The 17,256-nt window shown below is 38.8% G+C and overlaps 2 protein-coding genes and 1 long non-coding RNA gene across 17 annotated transcripts; 1 reads left to right on the top strand and 2 right to left on the bottom strand.

Annotated features, from left to right (window-relative positions):
- Positions 1-2,944: 2,944 nt before the first annotated feature.
- LOC113336781 lies at positions 2,945-4,039 on the bottom strand. The gene has a single exon (XM_026582457.1). The coding sequence runs from the start codon at positions 4,037-4,039 to the stop codon at positions 2,945-2,947; it is 1,095 nt and encodes a 364-aa protein (XP_026438242.1).
- A 3,020-nt stretch (positions 4,040-7,059) lies between these two features.
- Positions 7,060-8,153, bottom strand: LOC113336780. The gene is made up of 2 exons (XM_026582456.1): positions 7,853-8,153; positions 7,060-7,628 (listed from the first exon to the last, which is right to left on the bottom strand). Exons 1-2 carry the CDS (start codon positions 8,151-8,153, stop codon positions 7,060-7,062), a joined length of 870 nt encoding a protein of 289 aa, XP_026438241.1.
- Positions 8,154-11,659: 3,506 nt separating this feature from the next.
- Positions 11,660-16,481, top strand: LOC113336822. 15 transcript variants are annotated; one of them, XR_003354022.1, is made up of 9 exons: positions 11,660-12,094; positions 12,271-12,377; positions 12,528-12,826; positions 13,044-13,187; positions 13,356-13,454; positions 14,097-14,345; positions 14,430-15,021; positions 15,184-15,248; positions 16,111-16,481. It is a non-coding gene; the product is annotated as an uncharacterized LOC113336822 (long non-coding RNA). The 15 variants fall into 15 exon arrangements; XR_003354023.1 differs by having other exon boundaries at positions 13,044-13,454; positions 14,097-14,142; positions 14,250-14,345; XR_003354025.1 differs by lacking the exon at positions 13,356-13,454.
- Positions 16,482-17,256: the final 775 nt, after the last annotated feature.

The raw sequence follows: 17,256 nt of genomic DNA, 5'->3' as shown, positions 1-17,256 counted from the left end.
ACAGCCATGGGTTCCATTTTAGGGGGAGGAAAAGAAATAAAATCCTTTTATAAAATGAAATAACCCTTTCCTAGTGATCACAATATAAAATGAAATAACCCTTTCCTAGTGATCACAACTATTCATTTCATTTAACTCCATATAGGAATGGTAATTATCAAAGTAGTGTAACAGTGTACTAATATGGGGTATTAAATAAACATTAGCTAACTAAGATCGTGGTAGAGAGGAAATGAAAGATGTTGCTGCTTTCTGTTTCTTCTTACATCCAAAAAGTACAAACTGTTCGGGTATTTATAACCTACAGTACATGATAAGTACAAGACACGTTTGGAGTTGACGTGTCAACATTAGTTAATCACTGGCCCTTGAAGTTTATCTCCACTTGGTTAAGTCGGCATGTAGGAGTTTCTGTTGGGCTGAAAAGTCTTGCCACTATACGGTGGGCCAGCCATAATCAGTATACAACACTCCTCCTTGGATGGTCCACCGTTCAAGAACGTTGTCTCTTTAAAATTTTGCCGGTAAAATCCAGTGGGACAAAACCCGAATGAAGGAAAAATAGTACAACAAAAATTTTAGAACGGTATTGGACACGCATATGCTGCCTCGTTAAAACCTTGACAAGGAAAACCTAGTGGGACAAAACCTTGCCGAAGGAAAAAGAGTACAACGCGTTATAGTCCAAAACTCCCCCTGAACAAAACTTCTGTTAATTTATCTGCTTGTACATGTGGCGCATTCCGATTCCATATACCAGCTTCCGGAAAATTCTCGTCGGTAGAGACTTGGTGAAGAGGTCAGCATAATTCTCACAGGATTGTACCTTTTGGATATCGATCTCGTTATTTTTCTGGAGGTGGTGAGAATAAAATAATTTCGGTGAAATGTGCTTCGTTCTATCACCCTTGATGTAGCCTTCTTTCATTTGCGCGATGCACACTGAGTTGTCTTCATAAATTGTCGTTGGTATACTGGTTATGTAAGCTAGACCGCAAGAACTTCTGATGTGCTCGATTAACGACCGCAACCACACACATTCTCTACTTGTTTCGTGGAGAGCAATTATTTCAGAGTGATTTGAAGAAGTAGCCGGCATGCTTTGTTTACAAGAACGCCAAGAAAATGCAGTACCACCGATGGTAAAAACGTACCCTGTCTGAGAGATTCCTTTGTGTGGGTCAGACAGATATCCAGCATCCGTATACCCTGTCATCTGCGAACAACCTAAAGGATCCTTCGAGTAAAACAAACCCATGTCAGTAGTACCACGAAGGTAACGAAAAATCTGTTTTACCCCTGTCCAATGTCGTTTTGTTGGTGCAGAACTATACCTGGCTAGCAAATTTACTGCAAAAGAAATGTCAGGCCTTGTACATTGAGCTAAATATAACAAAGCCCCAATTGCACTTAAATATGGTACTTCTTGACCAAGTATTTCTTCGCCCTCTTCTTTAGGACGAAAAGGATCTCTTTTGGGATCAAGAGACCTTACAACCATTGGGGTGCTAAGAGGATATGCTTCGCCCATCTTAAAACGCTTCAAAATTTTCTCAGTGTAAGTAGATTGATGGACAAGTATTCCACTCTCATAATGCTCAAGTTGTAGGCCAAGACAAAATTTTGTTTTACCGAGATCTTTCATCTCGAACTCCTTCCTTAAGCATTCAATTGCTTTGGAGAGTTCATCAGGAGTTCCAATCAAGTTGATGTCATCTACATATACAGCTATTATTGCAATTCCAGATTCTGTCTTTTTAATAAACACACAAGGGCAAATAGGATCATTTACATATCCCTCTTTTATTAGGTATTCACTGAGGCGATTATACCACATTCGCCCGGATTGTTTCAATCCATATAGAGCTCTATTTAATTTTAGTGAATACATATGACGTGGTTTCCCTTCAGGTAATTTGAATCCTTCCGGAAGTTTCATATAAATGTCCGTATCTGGGCAAGCAGTCTGGCAAATGCAACATTACGTGTTGATAATAAGCATACATGAGACCACCTAGAAGATGCGTCTATTAATACCATGAAGTATTGAAATGGCCCACAGTGTGGGTGGATGGGCCCACATATGTCTCCATATATCCTTTGTAGTAATGTTGGTGATTCAGTTATAACTTTGGTTAAAGATGGTTTGATAACCATTTTTCCCAGGAAACAAGCAACACAATTCATATCTTTACTTAATAAAAGCTTCTGGTTTTGTAACAGATGTCCATGAGCATTTTGTATTATTCTACCCATCATGGTAGAACCTGGGTGTCCAAGTCGGTCATGCCAAAGCTTGAATAAGTCAGGGTCATTAAACTTCTGGTTAATGACAGTATGAGATTCGACTGTTCGAATTCTCGTAAGATATAACCCAGAAGAAATAGCTTTAAGCCTCTCTACAACGTGCTTCTGGCACGAGACACATGAAGTAATATATAAGTACTCTATATTATGCTCATCTGCTGTTTCAAGGTGGTGACCATTACGCCGAATATCTTTGAAACTTAACAGATTCCTCTGGGATCTGGTAGAATACAAGGCGTCCTCGATAATTAATTTTGTACCACCTGGTAGAATGATACATGCTCTTCCTGAGCCGTCTATCAAACTACTTGAACCCGAAATGGTATTCACATTACCCTTGAACCTTTTTAAGGTTATAAAATATTTATGGATTCGAAAAATTGTGTTTGTTGTTCCACTGTCAACCAAACAAATATCCATGTCGTCCATTTCGGATTGATTACTTCTGGAATCCATATCCTTCAATAAAAATAGACGTGAAAATTAACAAAAGTACTTCAAAAAAAATCCACTTATATTATACACCAAAAGAATGTGGAATACATAAAAAAAAAACGCACACCCAAAAAATACAACAAAAGCAAAACATACAGAAAACAAAAGAAAATATACTACAGAGCATGAGGAAGAAACAGTTCTACAGCTCATCAAAAGAAAACTGACTAGGCTCGCCACCTTCAGGGTCGACGAGATAATCAGACACATCCAAGTGGGTATTATTGGTACTAGGGGCACTGGCTTCTATTAAATTTGTCTCTATGTTTTCGGCTGGTCGCTTCAGGGACGCCTGATAGAGCTTAACAAAATGTTCCGGCGTACGACAGGTACGCTGCCAGTGATCAGTTAAGCCACACCGATAGCAAACATCCTTCTGAGGAGGTTGACTAGAAGAACCCTTTCCCTTTTCTTGCTTCGGTTCCTTTGGTTCCGCAATTTTCAGCGGACGTTGGTATGGCTGGTAACGGGTACATTTTCCTTGGTATGGCTGGTAACGGGTACCTTTTCCTTGGTATGGCTGGTAACGGGTACCCTTTCCCCGTTCATTTTTGTGTCCCCCACGTTGGTTTCCTTTACCATATCCACCTTTGCCTTTGTTACCATGATTATTTCCCCGTCCAAAGGACGTAGCTGTGTGTGCTTCAGGCATCGCCATGGAGCCAACGGGACGAGCTTCATGGTTTCTCAACAAAAGCTCATTATTCTGCTCTGCAATCAACAAACAAGAAATTAGCTCGGAATATTCCGTAAATTTACGTTCTCGATATTGCTGCTGCAGGAGCACATTCGAGGCATGAAAGGTTGTAAATGTTTTCTCTAACATTTGTTCGTCAGTGACATCTTCACCGCACAATTTTAGTGTTGAGGTGATGTTAAACAGAGCAGAGTTATAGGCTGCCACTGATCGAAAATCTTGCAGCCGCAAGTTCAACCAATCATTCCGAGCTTTTGGAAGTATGACCAACTTCAGGTGGTCAAACCATTTTTTCAGACAGTTCCACAAAGTAAATGGATCTTTAACTGTCAAATATTCCCTTTTCAAATCATCGTGGAGATGATGGCGAAGGAAAATTAGAGCTGTAGCGCGGTCCTGGTTGGACGCGTTGTTTCCTTCCGTAATAGTATGCGCGAGGCCTTTAGCTTCCAAATGAAGCTCGGCATCAAGTGCCCAAGAAATATAGTTATTTCCTGAGATATCGAGACCTGCGAATTCGAGTTTCGTTAGGTTCTCCATTTAAGAAAAGTATTCAAAGAAACAATAGCTACCTATACTCCCTGTATTTTAGTCGTTTGAACAATAACAGTTTGGCCGTCGAGCGTCGGGAGCAATTCGTGCTGATAACGTTTTATAAAATGAAATAACCCTTTCCTAGTGATCACAATATAAAATGAAATAACCCTTTCCTAGTGATCACAATATAAAATGAAATAACCCTACTATTCATTTCATTTAACTCCATATAGGAATGGTAATTATTAAAGTAGTGTAACAGTGTACTAATATGGGGTATTAAATAAACATTAGCTAACTAAGATCGTGGTGGAGAGGAAATGAAAGATGTTATTGCTTTCTGTTTCTTTTTACATCCAAAAAGTACAAACTGTTCGGGTATTTATAGCCTACAGTACATGATAAGTACAAGACACGTTTGGAGTTGACGTGTCAACATTAGTTAATCACTGGCCCTTGAAGTTTATCTCCACTTGGTTAAGTCGGCATGTAGGAGTTTCTGTTGGGCTGAAAAGTCTTGCCACTATACGGTGGGCCAGCCATAATCAGTATACAACACTCCTCCTTGGATGGTCCACCGTTCAAGAACGTTGTCTCTTTAAAATTTTGCCGGTAAAATCCAGTGGGACAAAACCCGAATGAAGGAAAAATAGTACAACAAAAATTTTAGAACGGTATTGGACACGCATATGCTGCCTCGTTAAAACCTTGACAAGGAAAACCTAGTGGGACAAAACCTTGCCGAAGGAAAAGAGTACAACGCGTTATAGTCCAAACTCCCCCTGAACAAAACTTCTGTTAATTTATCTGCTGTACATGTGGCGCATTCCGATTCCATATACCAGCTTCCGGAAAATTCTCGTCGGTAGAGACTTGGTGAAGAGGTCAGCATAATTCTCACAGGATTGTACCTTTTGGATATCGATCTCGTTATTTTTCTGGAGGTGGTGAGAATAAAATAATTTCGGTGAAATGTGCTTCGTTCTATCACCCTTGATGTAGCCTTCTTTCATTTGCGCGATGCACACTGAGTTGTCTTCATAAATTGTCGTTGGTATACTGGTTATGTAAGCTAGACCGCAAGAACTTCTGATGTGCTCGATTAACGACCGCAACCACACACATTCTCTACTTGTTTCGTGGAGAGCAATTATTTCAGAGTGATTTGAAGAAGTAGCCGGCATGCTTTGTTTACAAGAACGCCAAGAAAATGCAGTACCACCGATGGTAAAAACGTACCCTGTCTGAGAGATTCCTTTGTGTGGGTCAGACAGATATCCAGCATCCGTATACCCTGTCATCTGCGAACAACCTAAAGGATCCTTCGAGTAAAACAAACCCATGTCAGTAGTACCACGAAGGTAACGAAAAATCTGTTTTACCCCTGTCCAATGTCGTTTTGTTGGTGCAGAACTATACCTGGCTAGCAAATTTACTGCAAAAGAAATGTCAGGCCTTGTACATTGAGCTAAATATAACAAAGCCCCAATTGCACTTAAATATGGTACTTCTTGACCAAGTATTTCTTCGCCCTCTTCTTTAGGACGAAAAGGATCTCTTTTGGGATCAAGAGACCTTACAACCATTGGGGTGCTAAGAGGATATGCTTCGCCCATCTTAAAACGCTTCAAAATTTTCTCAGTGTAAGTAGATTGATGGACAAGTATTCCACTCTCATAATGCTCAAGTTGTAGGCCAAGACAAAATTTTGTTTTACCGAGATCTTTCATCTCGAACTCCTTCCTTAAGCATTCAATTGCTTTGGAGAGTTCATCAGGAGTTCCAATCAAGTTGATGTCATCTACATATACAGCTATTATTGCAATTCCAGATTCTGTCTTTTTAATAAACACACAAGGGCAAATAGGATCATTTACATATCCCTCTTTTATTAGGTATTCACTGAGGCGATTATACCACATTCGCCCGGATTGTTTCAATCCATATAGAGCTCTATTTAATTTTAGTGAATACATATGACGTGGTTTCCCTTCAGGTAATTTGAATCCTTCCGGAAGTTTCATATAAATGTCCGTATCTGGGCAAGCAGTCTGGCAAATGCAACATTACGTGTTGATAATAAGCATACATGAGACCACCTAGAAGATGCGTCTATTAATACCATGAAGTATTGAAATGGCCCACAGTGTGGGTGGATGGGCCCACATATGTCTCCATATATCCTTTGTAGTAATGTTGGTGATTCAGTTATAACTTTGGTTAAAGATGGTTTGATAACCATTTTTCCCAGGAAACAAGCAACACAATTCATATCTTTACTTAATAAAAGCTTCTGGTTTTGTAACAGATGTCCATGAGCATTTTGTATTATTCTACCCATCATGGTAGAACCTGGGTGTCCAAGTCGGTCATGCCAAAGCTTGAATAAGTCAGGGTCATTAAACTTCTGGTTAATGACAGTATGAGATTCGACTGTTCGAATTCTCGTAAGATATAACCCAGAAGAATAGCTTTAAGCCTCTCTACAACGTGCTTCTGGCACGAGACACATGAAGTAATATATAAGTACTCTATATATGCTCATCTGCTGTTTCAAGGTGGTGACCATTACGCCGAATATCTTTGAAACTTAACAGATTCCTCTGGGATCTGGTAGAATACAAGGCGTCCTCGATAATTAATTTTGTACCACCTGGTAGAATGATACATGCTCTTCCTGAGCCGTCTATCAAACTACTTGAACCCGAAATGGTATTCACATTACCCTTGAACCTTTTTAAGGTTATAAAATATTTATGGATTCGAAAAATTGTGTTGTTGTTCCACTGTCAACCAAACAAATATCCATGTCGTCCATTTCGGATTGATTACTTCTGGAATCCATATCCTTCAATAAAAATAGACGTGAAAATTAACAAAAGTACTTCAAAAAAATCCACTTATATTATACACCAAAAGAATGTGGAATACATAAAAAAAAAACGCACACCCAAAAAATACAACAAAAGCAAAACATACAGAAAACAAAAGAAAATATACTACAGCATGAGGAAGAAACAGTTCTACAGCTCATCAAAAGAAAACTGACTAGGCTCGCCACCTTCAGGGTCGACGAGATAATCAGACACATCCAAGTGGGTATTATTGGTACTAGGGGCACTGGCTTCTATTAAATTTGTCTCTATGTTTTCGGCTGGTCGCTTCAGGGACGCCTGATAGAGCTTAACAAAATGTTCCGGCGTACGACAGGTACGCTGCCAGTGATCAGTTAAGCCACACCGATAGCAAACATCCTTCTGAGGAGGTTGACTAGAAGAACCCTTTCCCTTTTCTTGCTTCGGTTCCTTTGGTTCCGCAATTTTCAGCGGACGTTGGTATGGCTGGTAACGGGTACATTTTCCTTGGTATGGCTGGTAACGGGTACCTTTTCCTTGGTATGGCTGGTAACGGGTACCCTTTCCCCGTTCATTTTTGTGTCCCCCACGTTGGTTTCCTTTACCATATCCACCTTTGCCTTTGTTACCATGATTATTTCCCCGTCCAAAGGACGTAGCTGTGTGTGCTTCAGGCATCGCCATGGAGCCAACGGGACGAGCTTCATGGTTTCTCAACAAAAGCTCATTATTCTGCTCTGCAATCAACAAACAAGAAATTAGCTCGGAATATTCCGTAAATTTACGTTCTCGATATTGCTGCTGCAGGAGCACATTCGAGGCATGAAAGGTTGTAAATGTTTTCTCTAACATTTGTTCGTCAGTGACATCTTCACCGCACAATTTTAGTGTTGAGGTGATGTTAAACAGAGCAGAGTTATAGGCTGCCACTGATCGAAAATCTTGCAGCCGCAAGTTCAACCAATCATCCGAGCTTTTGGAAGTATGACCAACTTCAGGTGGTCAAACCATTTTTTCAGACAGTTCCACAAAGTAAATGGATCTTTAACTGTCAAATATTCCCTTTTCAAATCATCGTGGAGATGATGGCGAAGGAAAATTAGAGCTGTAGCGCGGTCCTGGTTGGACGCGTTGTTTCCTTCCGTAATAGTATGCGCGAGGCCTTTAGCTTCCAAATGAAGCTCGGCATCAAGTGCCCAAGAAATATAGTTATTTCCTGAGATATCGAGACCTGCGAATTCGAGTTTCGTTAGGTTCTCCATTTAAGAAAAGTATTCAAAGAAACAATAGCTACCTATACTCCCTGTATTTTAGTCGTTTGAACAATAACAGTTTGGCCGTCGAGCGTCGGGAGCAATTCGTGCTGATAACGTTTTATAAAATGAAATAACCCTTTCCTAGTGATCACAATATAAAATGAAATAACCCTTTCCTAGTGATCACAATATAAAATGAAATAACCCTACTATTCATTTCATTTAACTCCATATAGGAATGGTAATTATTAAAGTAGTGTAACAGTGTACTAATATGGGGTATTAAATAAACATTAGCTAACTAAGATCGTGGTGGAGAGGAAATGAAAGATGTTATTGCTTTCTGTTTCTTTTTACATCCAAAAAGTACAAACTGTTCGGGTATTTATAGCCTACAGTACATGATAAGTACAAGACACGTTTGGAGTTGACGTGTCAACATTAGTTAATCACTGGCCCTTGAAGTTTATCTCCACTTGGTTAAGTCGGCATGTAGGAGTTTCTGTTGGGCTGAAAAGTCTTGCCACTATACGGTGGGCCAGCCATAATCAGTATACAACAAATCCAATTCTCTTCCTCTGAAAATTAGGTCTGTTGTAATAGAGGGGATACATCCACCCAAGTGAGGCAGATAAGGGCCACCTTAGTTCATTTGGCATGTCCATACGTTCTCTTGATCCACTGTCAGTTGTGGGGAACTGACAGTTCATTCTTCACCTCCATCTTGCACATCCTAACCGGTTCCAAATGTAACTCGCTTGCAAATTAATCTTTTCGTCTTTTACGCTCCAATTGAGTACTTTCTTCTTCTTTCACTCCAAATGATTTAAAAGTACCTAATAACTCAAATTCAAACATAAGATACATAATTTACAAGAAAAATCGCAAAGAAAGCATAAATACTAGATATAAAATTAGATGTTTTACAACACCTATCAAATTCTCCCACACTTAGACTTTGCTAGTCCTTAAGCAAATCAAAGAAAGCATAAATACTAGATATAAAATTAGGTGTTTTACAAAACCTATCAACATGTTCAAATTATGTCGACATCTTTACTTTGTAAATCCTTTTTCATATTTACAATCTGGGAACCGACTTGCCACACTTCAAAAAAAGTTTAGAATTGGTTCATCTGACTTCTAAGAACTATGTGATTGATTATCCTATTAAATCACCAATCACGGGTTTAACAGTTCTACCAAAACAAAATTCGTTTCTACCTCCATATGAGTACTGCGCATAGTCATGCTAGTTACGAAAACATGGTTGACTAGGTATTAGGATCGGTTCCCCATATACTTATGGTAACTACTTGTATTCGGTTGCACATGTTCATAGGATCGGTTCCCCCGATGTCTAAAAACTTGTTGCACATGTTCATAGGATCGGTTCCCCCAATATCTAAAAACGTGTTTCACCTCTTACAAGGATCGATTCCCCACTTGTGATTGGTTGCACCTCTTACTAGGATCAGTTCCCCAATTGCTAGATTAAAGTTGCACCAATTAAAACGTATAGATCATACCATCTTGAGTGATTACTTAAGATTGGTTTCACTAATAAAAGTCATACCAATACATAAGTCAGGCCTTGTGAATAGTTTTACCAAGATACATAAACAAGTTTATGAGCGGTTATACTAATCACACATATTGGTACTTCAAAATAGATTTACAATGAATAATAATATCAATAAGTCTAGCGATTTTCCTTTGATTCACAAAACATATTTATGAATTTACTTCCTTTAAACGAATGTAAAAACATGGTTTCCTAGGTGTTGATGGCGGTTTTTAGTTCATGGCTAAAATTGTAAAACTCTGCGTTTAATATGTTCTCATCCTGCAAAGAGACAGAGCCATGTAAAAGCGATGATTACACAGCCTCTTCACTTGCGCTATTGAGCAATTCAATATATTTACATGAAATTTATCCAGAATGGTGCATGTGGAAACAATCCCAGATATTCTGTAAATTTCGACACCCTGCCTGTATTATTCATTAATATAAGGTTCATTGAATACTTTTTGTGCTATGTTCCCCGGCTGAATCCTTAATATTGATATGACGTGACAATTAGTGTTCACTCGCAGTTGAGTAGCATGAATTTCTCGAAATATCAAGGTTAAGGTCTGCATAAAAGTACTCAGTCGGAAAGCATACTGCTCCCTGGCAATAAATTTAAAGAATTCTGTATGAATTCACAAAATTCAATCAATTTTGTGATAATTCACAAGAGTCAGGTATCAACCTAATTAATTTGCAAAACTTAGGTTTTGCGCCCTGCGCAGTATATCAGACCCTGCTAGTCAAAATTAAAACTAGGCAAGCTAGGAAATTATTCCACCATGGATTAGTAGATGCAAATTCCTACCCAAAATCATAAAATAAGAAATAAAAGAGGAGCCGCGAAAAAGTAGGCGCAACAACAAAAGAAGGCGTGGCCGTGCCATAGGCCAGCCAGTCCGCCCTAGCAGGCGCCACCTGCAGATGGCCACGCCCCATGCTGCTTACCGCCCCCTCTTTCCAATCAACCAATCACGTTACTCAAAATTCGCCACATGTGCTTGGAATGTGGCCAATCCATGTCTTCCGGCCCTCTTTCCCACCGGCTAATCAGATCGCTTTAAATGTGCCAGATACACTCGAAATGTGGCCATACCTCATGCTCGCGGGCCCCATTTTCTATCGACCATTCAGGTCACGATAAACCCTTCACACACATTAAAAGGCCAAACTATGCCAAACGGCCGCCATGCCAATTAGTTCACCAAACCGCCAACATGTTCATCGACAGGCCACACCACTCCTGGCAGAAATATAAAAACATGCCACTCCGAGGAAGTAACATGACAACATGCCATTCCGCGACAACAACATGCCAACGTGCCACAACAAGCGCAACTACGTGCTAACCCATTTTTTGTTCGTGGTCAACGCCATAACATACTCCAATCAAGGTATTCTAATCAGAACACGATTTTTGCTTTAGTGGCATTAGTCGAAACCCTAATTTCAAGTTATGGCCAAAATTACGTCACTTTGTCCCCACAACATGCCACCAGCAACGCGAGACCCCAATATGTCACTTTGGCCCCACAACGTGTTCTAATCAGAAGACAATTTTTGCTTTAGCCACCCATGGCTGTCCTTATGCCTGTGGTCGTTCCCACATTGTGGCCCCGTCATAACTCCTCTGACGCGGCCATGGCACAATCTGCACAAAAACTATCACCGCGTCGCGGCCACATGCACTACACCAAATCAAGGTTTTTACAACGTTTGGATTTTCGAATTTGCAACGTATATATGCGTTGCATACATTTATCCGTGTTGTTACTTAACATACGTTGCACTATATCTTAATTAGCAGAAAAAAACAAAAATAAATAAATAATCTAGGACATGCTTGCCATTATTAATATAGTTGAGGGTTTAAATGTCTTTTAAAATTCTATTATTATCGTTTTCCCTTCTATTTTCACATTTACCTTATCCTTTATCTCTATCCTCGAGTTATCCTCCTCCCATCTTTTTTCTCTTCTAAACCAAAGAAATCAAATCCCCGTTTTCAGAAATCAAAAGATTAAAAAAAAATCCATTTCTCCTGAACCCAATCAAATCTTACAAATCGAAACTATGTTCTCTCACAAATCAACATCTCTGCCAAACCCTTGCTGCGGCTAAATCATGTAATGTTCGTAAACAATGGGTTAATAAAGATCGAGAAGAAGACGAAGCAGGTGAGGAAGTTAGTTTTGGGTTTGAACTAAGTTTGGTGTGTGGATTTGGTTGAATTAAGTTTGGTGTTGCTGAAAAATCCGAGAAGAAAGAGAGATGGGATTGTTTTGAGGTTTGGGTTTGAACTGAGTGGAATCAGTAAAGACCATTCTTTCAACCACTCAAACCCTAGAATTCGGTTTCTTCTCAATGGATCCTGCAGGTACAACCTTAATCTTCTTATTTGTTTTTGTTATTATCGATTCATCAGTTTGGCCTAATTCTATGAACTACGTCTTTTGGTTGGTAATATTCTGTACAAATTTTGCAATTTTTGTTTTTGTTTAAGTATTTTATGGAGTTTTAAAGTATTGGTTTCCTTTGGATTTATGTGGTTAGTGCTGCAGATTTTTGGGTTTAGTTGGTGGTGGTGCCTCATTTTCTCAGTGTTTGTGATATAAACTCTGGATCTGCTATGAGAATGGGTGGTGGTGGAGGTGATGCAGGTAAAAGTTTGGAGTTTTTAGCAGTAATTTTTGGAGATTTTTCATTACTAGGATAGAGATTAAAATCTGTCTACCATTCAATTTTAAACTGATAATTGTTACTTGAAGTTGACTTATTTACTTGTTCTTCATTGTGTCTACCAACACCAGGGAAAGGGAAGTTTGAAGTCTTCCATTCCTTTGGGTAGAAGTGGTCTTAGGTACAGAGCTCTTGGTCACTGGCATCAAACAGATGTATTTCGGCTTATGATTCTCTCATTTGATGGACGTATATGTCCTGCAAACATTTGATTGATAATTGGAAGCACTTGATAAGTTTGGTCTTACAAGTGCTATGTATCTGATCAATTTCCACTTAACAAGGTATATGTTCAAATTTCAACGTGGTAGTAACCAAAACGATGATACCTGAGAAGCTTTGTCATGGTGAATCCTATCTACTAAGGGAGGTAATTATCTCATGTTTTATACTGTGTGTGTTAGCTTGATTTCTCATGTTCTCATGTTCTCCGTTTTCTATTCTTTCTTGGTAAATCCATCTGAAGTAGCTATTCAGCTTGTCATTACTGGGTATTTCTCATGCTGTTACAGGTTATCGACCCCCCAAAAAAGTTGTAGAAAATTTCAGCTTAGTTGATTAATTATTTCCTTGCTCTTGGGTTGTAGGATATGTCGAAACTCATTCTTGTATCTTGATCCTCATTGGTGTGCATTTTGCTGGTCAGTCAATTACTTGCAATGGTTATTGGATATCTTGTAACAAGTGAACCAATGCAACCAGTACATCGGAACAATTGTTGATAATGGCCAGTAAGTACACCAGAACACCACCAGTGCTTTTCACTTCATCTGGAAGGGATGCTAGGTGTTGTATTGCTTCTCTTTAAGTACATGCTTATTCATGTAATGTGATGCTTCGTGCTTTTTTTAATGTTAGATTCTTCACTCTTAAAACCCAAGCTTTTTGTGCAACTGTAGATTGTTCACTAGGTTTAGCCCAACAATGCGTGGCTGTCAGTTGTTATCCCCCGAATCAAAACTTATAAACTTCGTTGGAGTTTCACTAGGGCCTTTGAGGTAGGATCCACGGTAATCATTTTTATTAAGTTAGGTTTCCAGTCTGTTGTTTAACCTTAGGAATTTTTTTTTATCAAGTTTTGATCATGTTGTGTAATTTCTAGTCAGTTATCCCTCCATTTTGTTGGTTAATTGGCAGGCAAGACAATCATATATATTAAGCGTTGGAAATTGCAGGGTCATTCTAATAATCAACTGATTTCAGATTATTAGAATATTAGATTATTAGAAGTACTTGGCGTCAACTTTGACACTGTTGGTTAAGTGCAGCCATAGCTACTGTATTCATCAACTGATGGTTCTTGTCTGCATAATCTCTATTATATAGGATTTTTTGATATTTAATGGAGATATTCTAGTGGTGATGCCTTCACTGTATTGATTTTACAAGTAGATTACCTGAGCGTAATGATTACTTGGACTGATTTTGCATAGAGGAAACACCAGCCTGGTTGATTACTTAGACAATTGTAGTACTAGGAACTGTATTTCCATTTGTATAGAGGAAACACTAGACTAATTTTGATTGCGTAGAGGAAACACTAGACTGATTTTGATTACTTGGACAGTTGTTGTACTATGAATTGTCTTTCCATTTGCTTTAGAAATCAAAATGTTGAATGCTTGCTTGCTTGTATATAGTCTATTATCAAGACGATAAACCGGCGATAAACCGACACGGAAAACAGTATGTATCCTTAGCTTAAATGCAGCATGATTTATCTTTCTTTTGATTGAGCCTATCGCTTAACTTGTGAGTTTACAATTTGAAAATTGCTCATGTTGCCAATGCAGCAAAAAAGAAGAAAACTGGGCATGTGAAAGAGTACACCGTGAAGCATATGAAGATAGAGTTGGGCCAATCGATCGAAATGGGAACCATACATGAAGGTGAGTTGTCTGGTATCTCGGTTTTCTGTCTACACTATAGTGCTGAGATCTCTGTAATAATGTTAAACTTATACATCTCTGTAGGCGTTTCTGTCCCCACCTTGGGCATGACCAGCCAAGCTGTTTAATGATCTGATGCATGGACCATGGGTTTCTTATTGCTTCTGGCCTCTCATTTTCCTTACTAGAGTCTGTTTGTCTCTCCCAATTCAAATTATAGCTTCTTCGTCGAGATCCAGTTTTTTGTTCTTATGTGAAGAGTGAATGCTTAGATGTGTATGAAGGTTCATATTTAGATTTATCCTATGGATATGATCAAGTTGTTGATTTTACTTGGTCATTCTCTGAGAAAGTGTTTATATACTCTTGAGAATGAAATATACGCTAGATGAATACTACCCGTAAACTATAAATGAGTTCTAGATTTCAACGTATTATTTGTATTCCCTACTTGATACCATTGTTGGTTTTATAGAACTTATCTAATGGTAACATAGAGGCATTGCTTTCCTGAATTGTTATTCATAATTGGAATGTCGGTTTTTATTCTTGAGTGTTGTCATTGTTTACAAGGTGGCTAATGCTAAGTTGGTGCTACCTTTTTCTTAGGTTATGCAAAGGGATTACAAGCAGAGCTCATATTCAACTCTGTTTCAGCGCACTTCCTGGAGAGCAGGTGATGCTTTTTTATCTATTTTCTCATACAACATATTACTAGGAAACATATTTTCTTTCATTGATACGCTATAACCTTCTACATGGTTTTCTCATTTATTGAGAAGGTATAGTCCTATGACCCAGTTTCTTATCTATGGTATTTTCTGTTTGCATTTTTCAGGAGAGATCAGTTTAGGAGTCTTGACAAAGATAGATCTCATGGATAAGGGTACTGACACTGTTGATGTAAGTTGCTTATTGCCCTGCAGTTCTTCGTTATATTCTCAAAAATATCCTGCGGTCATAGAGATGTTTATTCTTTTATTAGTATTCAAATTACGAGGTGGAAGAGATGTTCCAACTTCCAAGGGTATTGCTTAAGAATCCAAAGTTCTTAGATTGGTTGATTTGTGCATTATTCTAAGATGCTAAGAAGAAGGTCAGTCTCTTGATAGTTGAACATAGTCCCTTAACACCGAACATCTTGGTAATCACCTGAGGTTCTCATTGATATGAGTTAGAGAGTATTGGGTGCTTTCTTTTTAGGTTCCTACCCCTATAATCCTCATGTCTGTTTCAAAGTCAATGTTGTCCTGGAACTTCCAAAGCGCAATTCTTTTTTCTTATAAGTTAGGAGTGTGGTAGATGCTTAGAGTTGAAGCTGAGTGCCTCTTTAAATGGTTTGGTGCATAGTAACATGAATCCCGCGGTACTGGACAACTGCACAGATGCTATACCTAAACGGCGTTGAGTTTATCGTCTCTAAATTCACACTTACAATCTACTTATTAGTGACTGTAATCATATTTTTCAAGTCAGTGAAATTTGGTTCACTTCTTAAATCCACTGATTCTGGTCTGTCAGTGTAACTTATGTCGAGTTTTGCCAAGATATTTAGGAGCTGAAGTCTTACTTTAACTGGAAAATGATATATTACTATCTACTTCATTCTCAATTCATGATAGTTCTTGCACTGGATACAAGGATTGTGTCCACAAGGGAACTGGATTCCATTTAACATGTTATATGTTTCATGATGCATTCAAGAAAATCAGATTTCACCATGTCTGATTGATTGATTAGTTTAATATTTGGTAACTAATACAAGGAATGAGAAACTTAAGATTGCGGAAGCTTTGTCTGTAATGCTGTTGTAGCCAACTGCGAATCTCTCATCATGTTGTTCAACTGGTTTCTTGCTTGCTCATCATGCACTTTAAGACTTTGGTTGAGAAGGCGGCTTCAAAGACGTAATTTATGAAGGTTAAGGATGAATTGGTTCCTGACTTCCTGTCACTGTGCCAAGTGCAGAAAAAGAATCGACCTTGTTCTGAATGTAATTATTGCGTATATTCAAACTAAGTTCATAATTTTGTGGAATGTTGCAAGGGTTAGTGCAGGTCAGGTTTAAATATTATTTGTAATAGAAAATACCAGATTTTAGTAATATATATTTCTTTAAAAACCTGGTAAACATAAGCGTTGCTTAAATTATTAGCAACGTAAACGTGGTAAATTTGGGTTTTTGGTGTAGTGATGCCACGTGTGCTGATTAGGTTTTTGGCAGGCCAAACTCTAATTTAGGTAAGGTCTCTACGCCTGCGATGCCAAATAATGCTACCTAGGGCATTAAGTTCGATACGGCGACTAAAACCAACATTGTCGAGCCATATTTGGATTTAACACCAATATGCCAAGATATAACGACTGCGGTTACGCCAGGTGCTATTCACGCCACTATGCCACTGGCATGTCCCAATCGCGCCACTATGTCATCACCTGGAGCCATTAGGATGTGGCCATAATCAACGACCACTTTTTCCCGTAAATTGCAATCTCGGACGTCCAACTTTGCCACAGAATTAACTGGCATATAATAAGTCTTAGGTGACCAACCAAGACTAACCTAATGGCGTCACACACCATTTATCTTGCGACAAGTCTGATGATTTAACTTGCCACGCATGATTATCCGCCATTTAGCTGACGTACGATTAATTATAATAGCTCGGTTTTGCATACAAGACTCACTCAGCAATCTGTTGCACTTTTGCACGGAAATACTCGAGACATCAAACATGTCACAAATTGAGGGATGCTCATCAGGGTATTGGTCTGGCGGTATACAGCATGCGGCGTACAACACGCCCATTATAAGAAAGTGTCAGGAAAGCGGACAGTTAGCAAGAAGTAGTGGGTGTAAACTAACCAGTTTCCCTTCATAGTGGAGACGTGGCTCCTAGCATTTTCACAT

Source organism: Papaver somniferum, unplaced genomic scaffold, assembly GCF_003573695.1.
Source record: "Papaver somniferum cultivar HN1 unplaced genomic scaffold, ASM357369v1 unplaced-scaffold_154, whole genome shotgun sequence".
NCBI classification, from domain to species: Eukaryota; Viridiplantae; Streptophyta; class Magnoliopsida; order Ranunculales; family Papaveraceae; genus Papaver; species Papaver somniferum.
Note: the sequence above shows the minus strand (reverse complement) of the source record. Positions and strands in the feature narration are given on the sequence as shown.

Coding starts and splice junctions, on each gene's coding strand:
- LOC113336781 (XM_026582457.1), bottom strand. CDS start 4,039: ATGGAGAACCTAACGAAACTCGAATTCGCAGGTCTCGATATCTCAGGA.
- LOC113336780 (XM_026582456.1), bottom strand. CDS start 8,153: ATGGAGAACCTAACGAAACTCGAATTCGCAGGTCTCGATATCTCAGGA. Junction 7,629..7,852: donor TCCAAAAGCTCGGATGATTG/GTTGAACTTGCG, acceptor TGTTGATTGCAG/AGCAGAATAATGAGCTTTTG.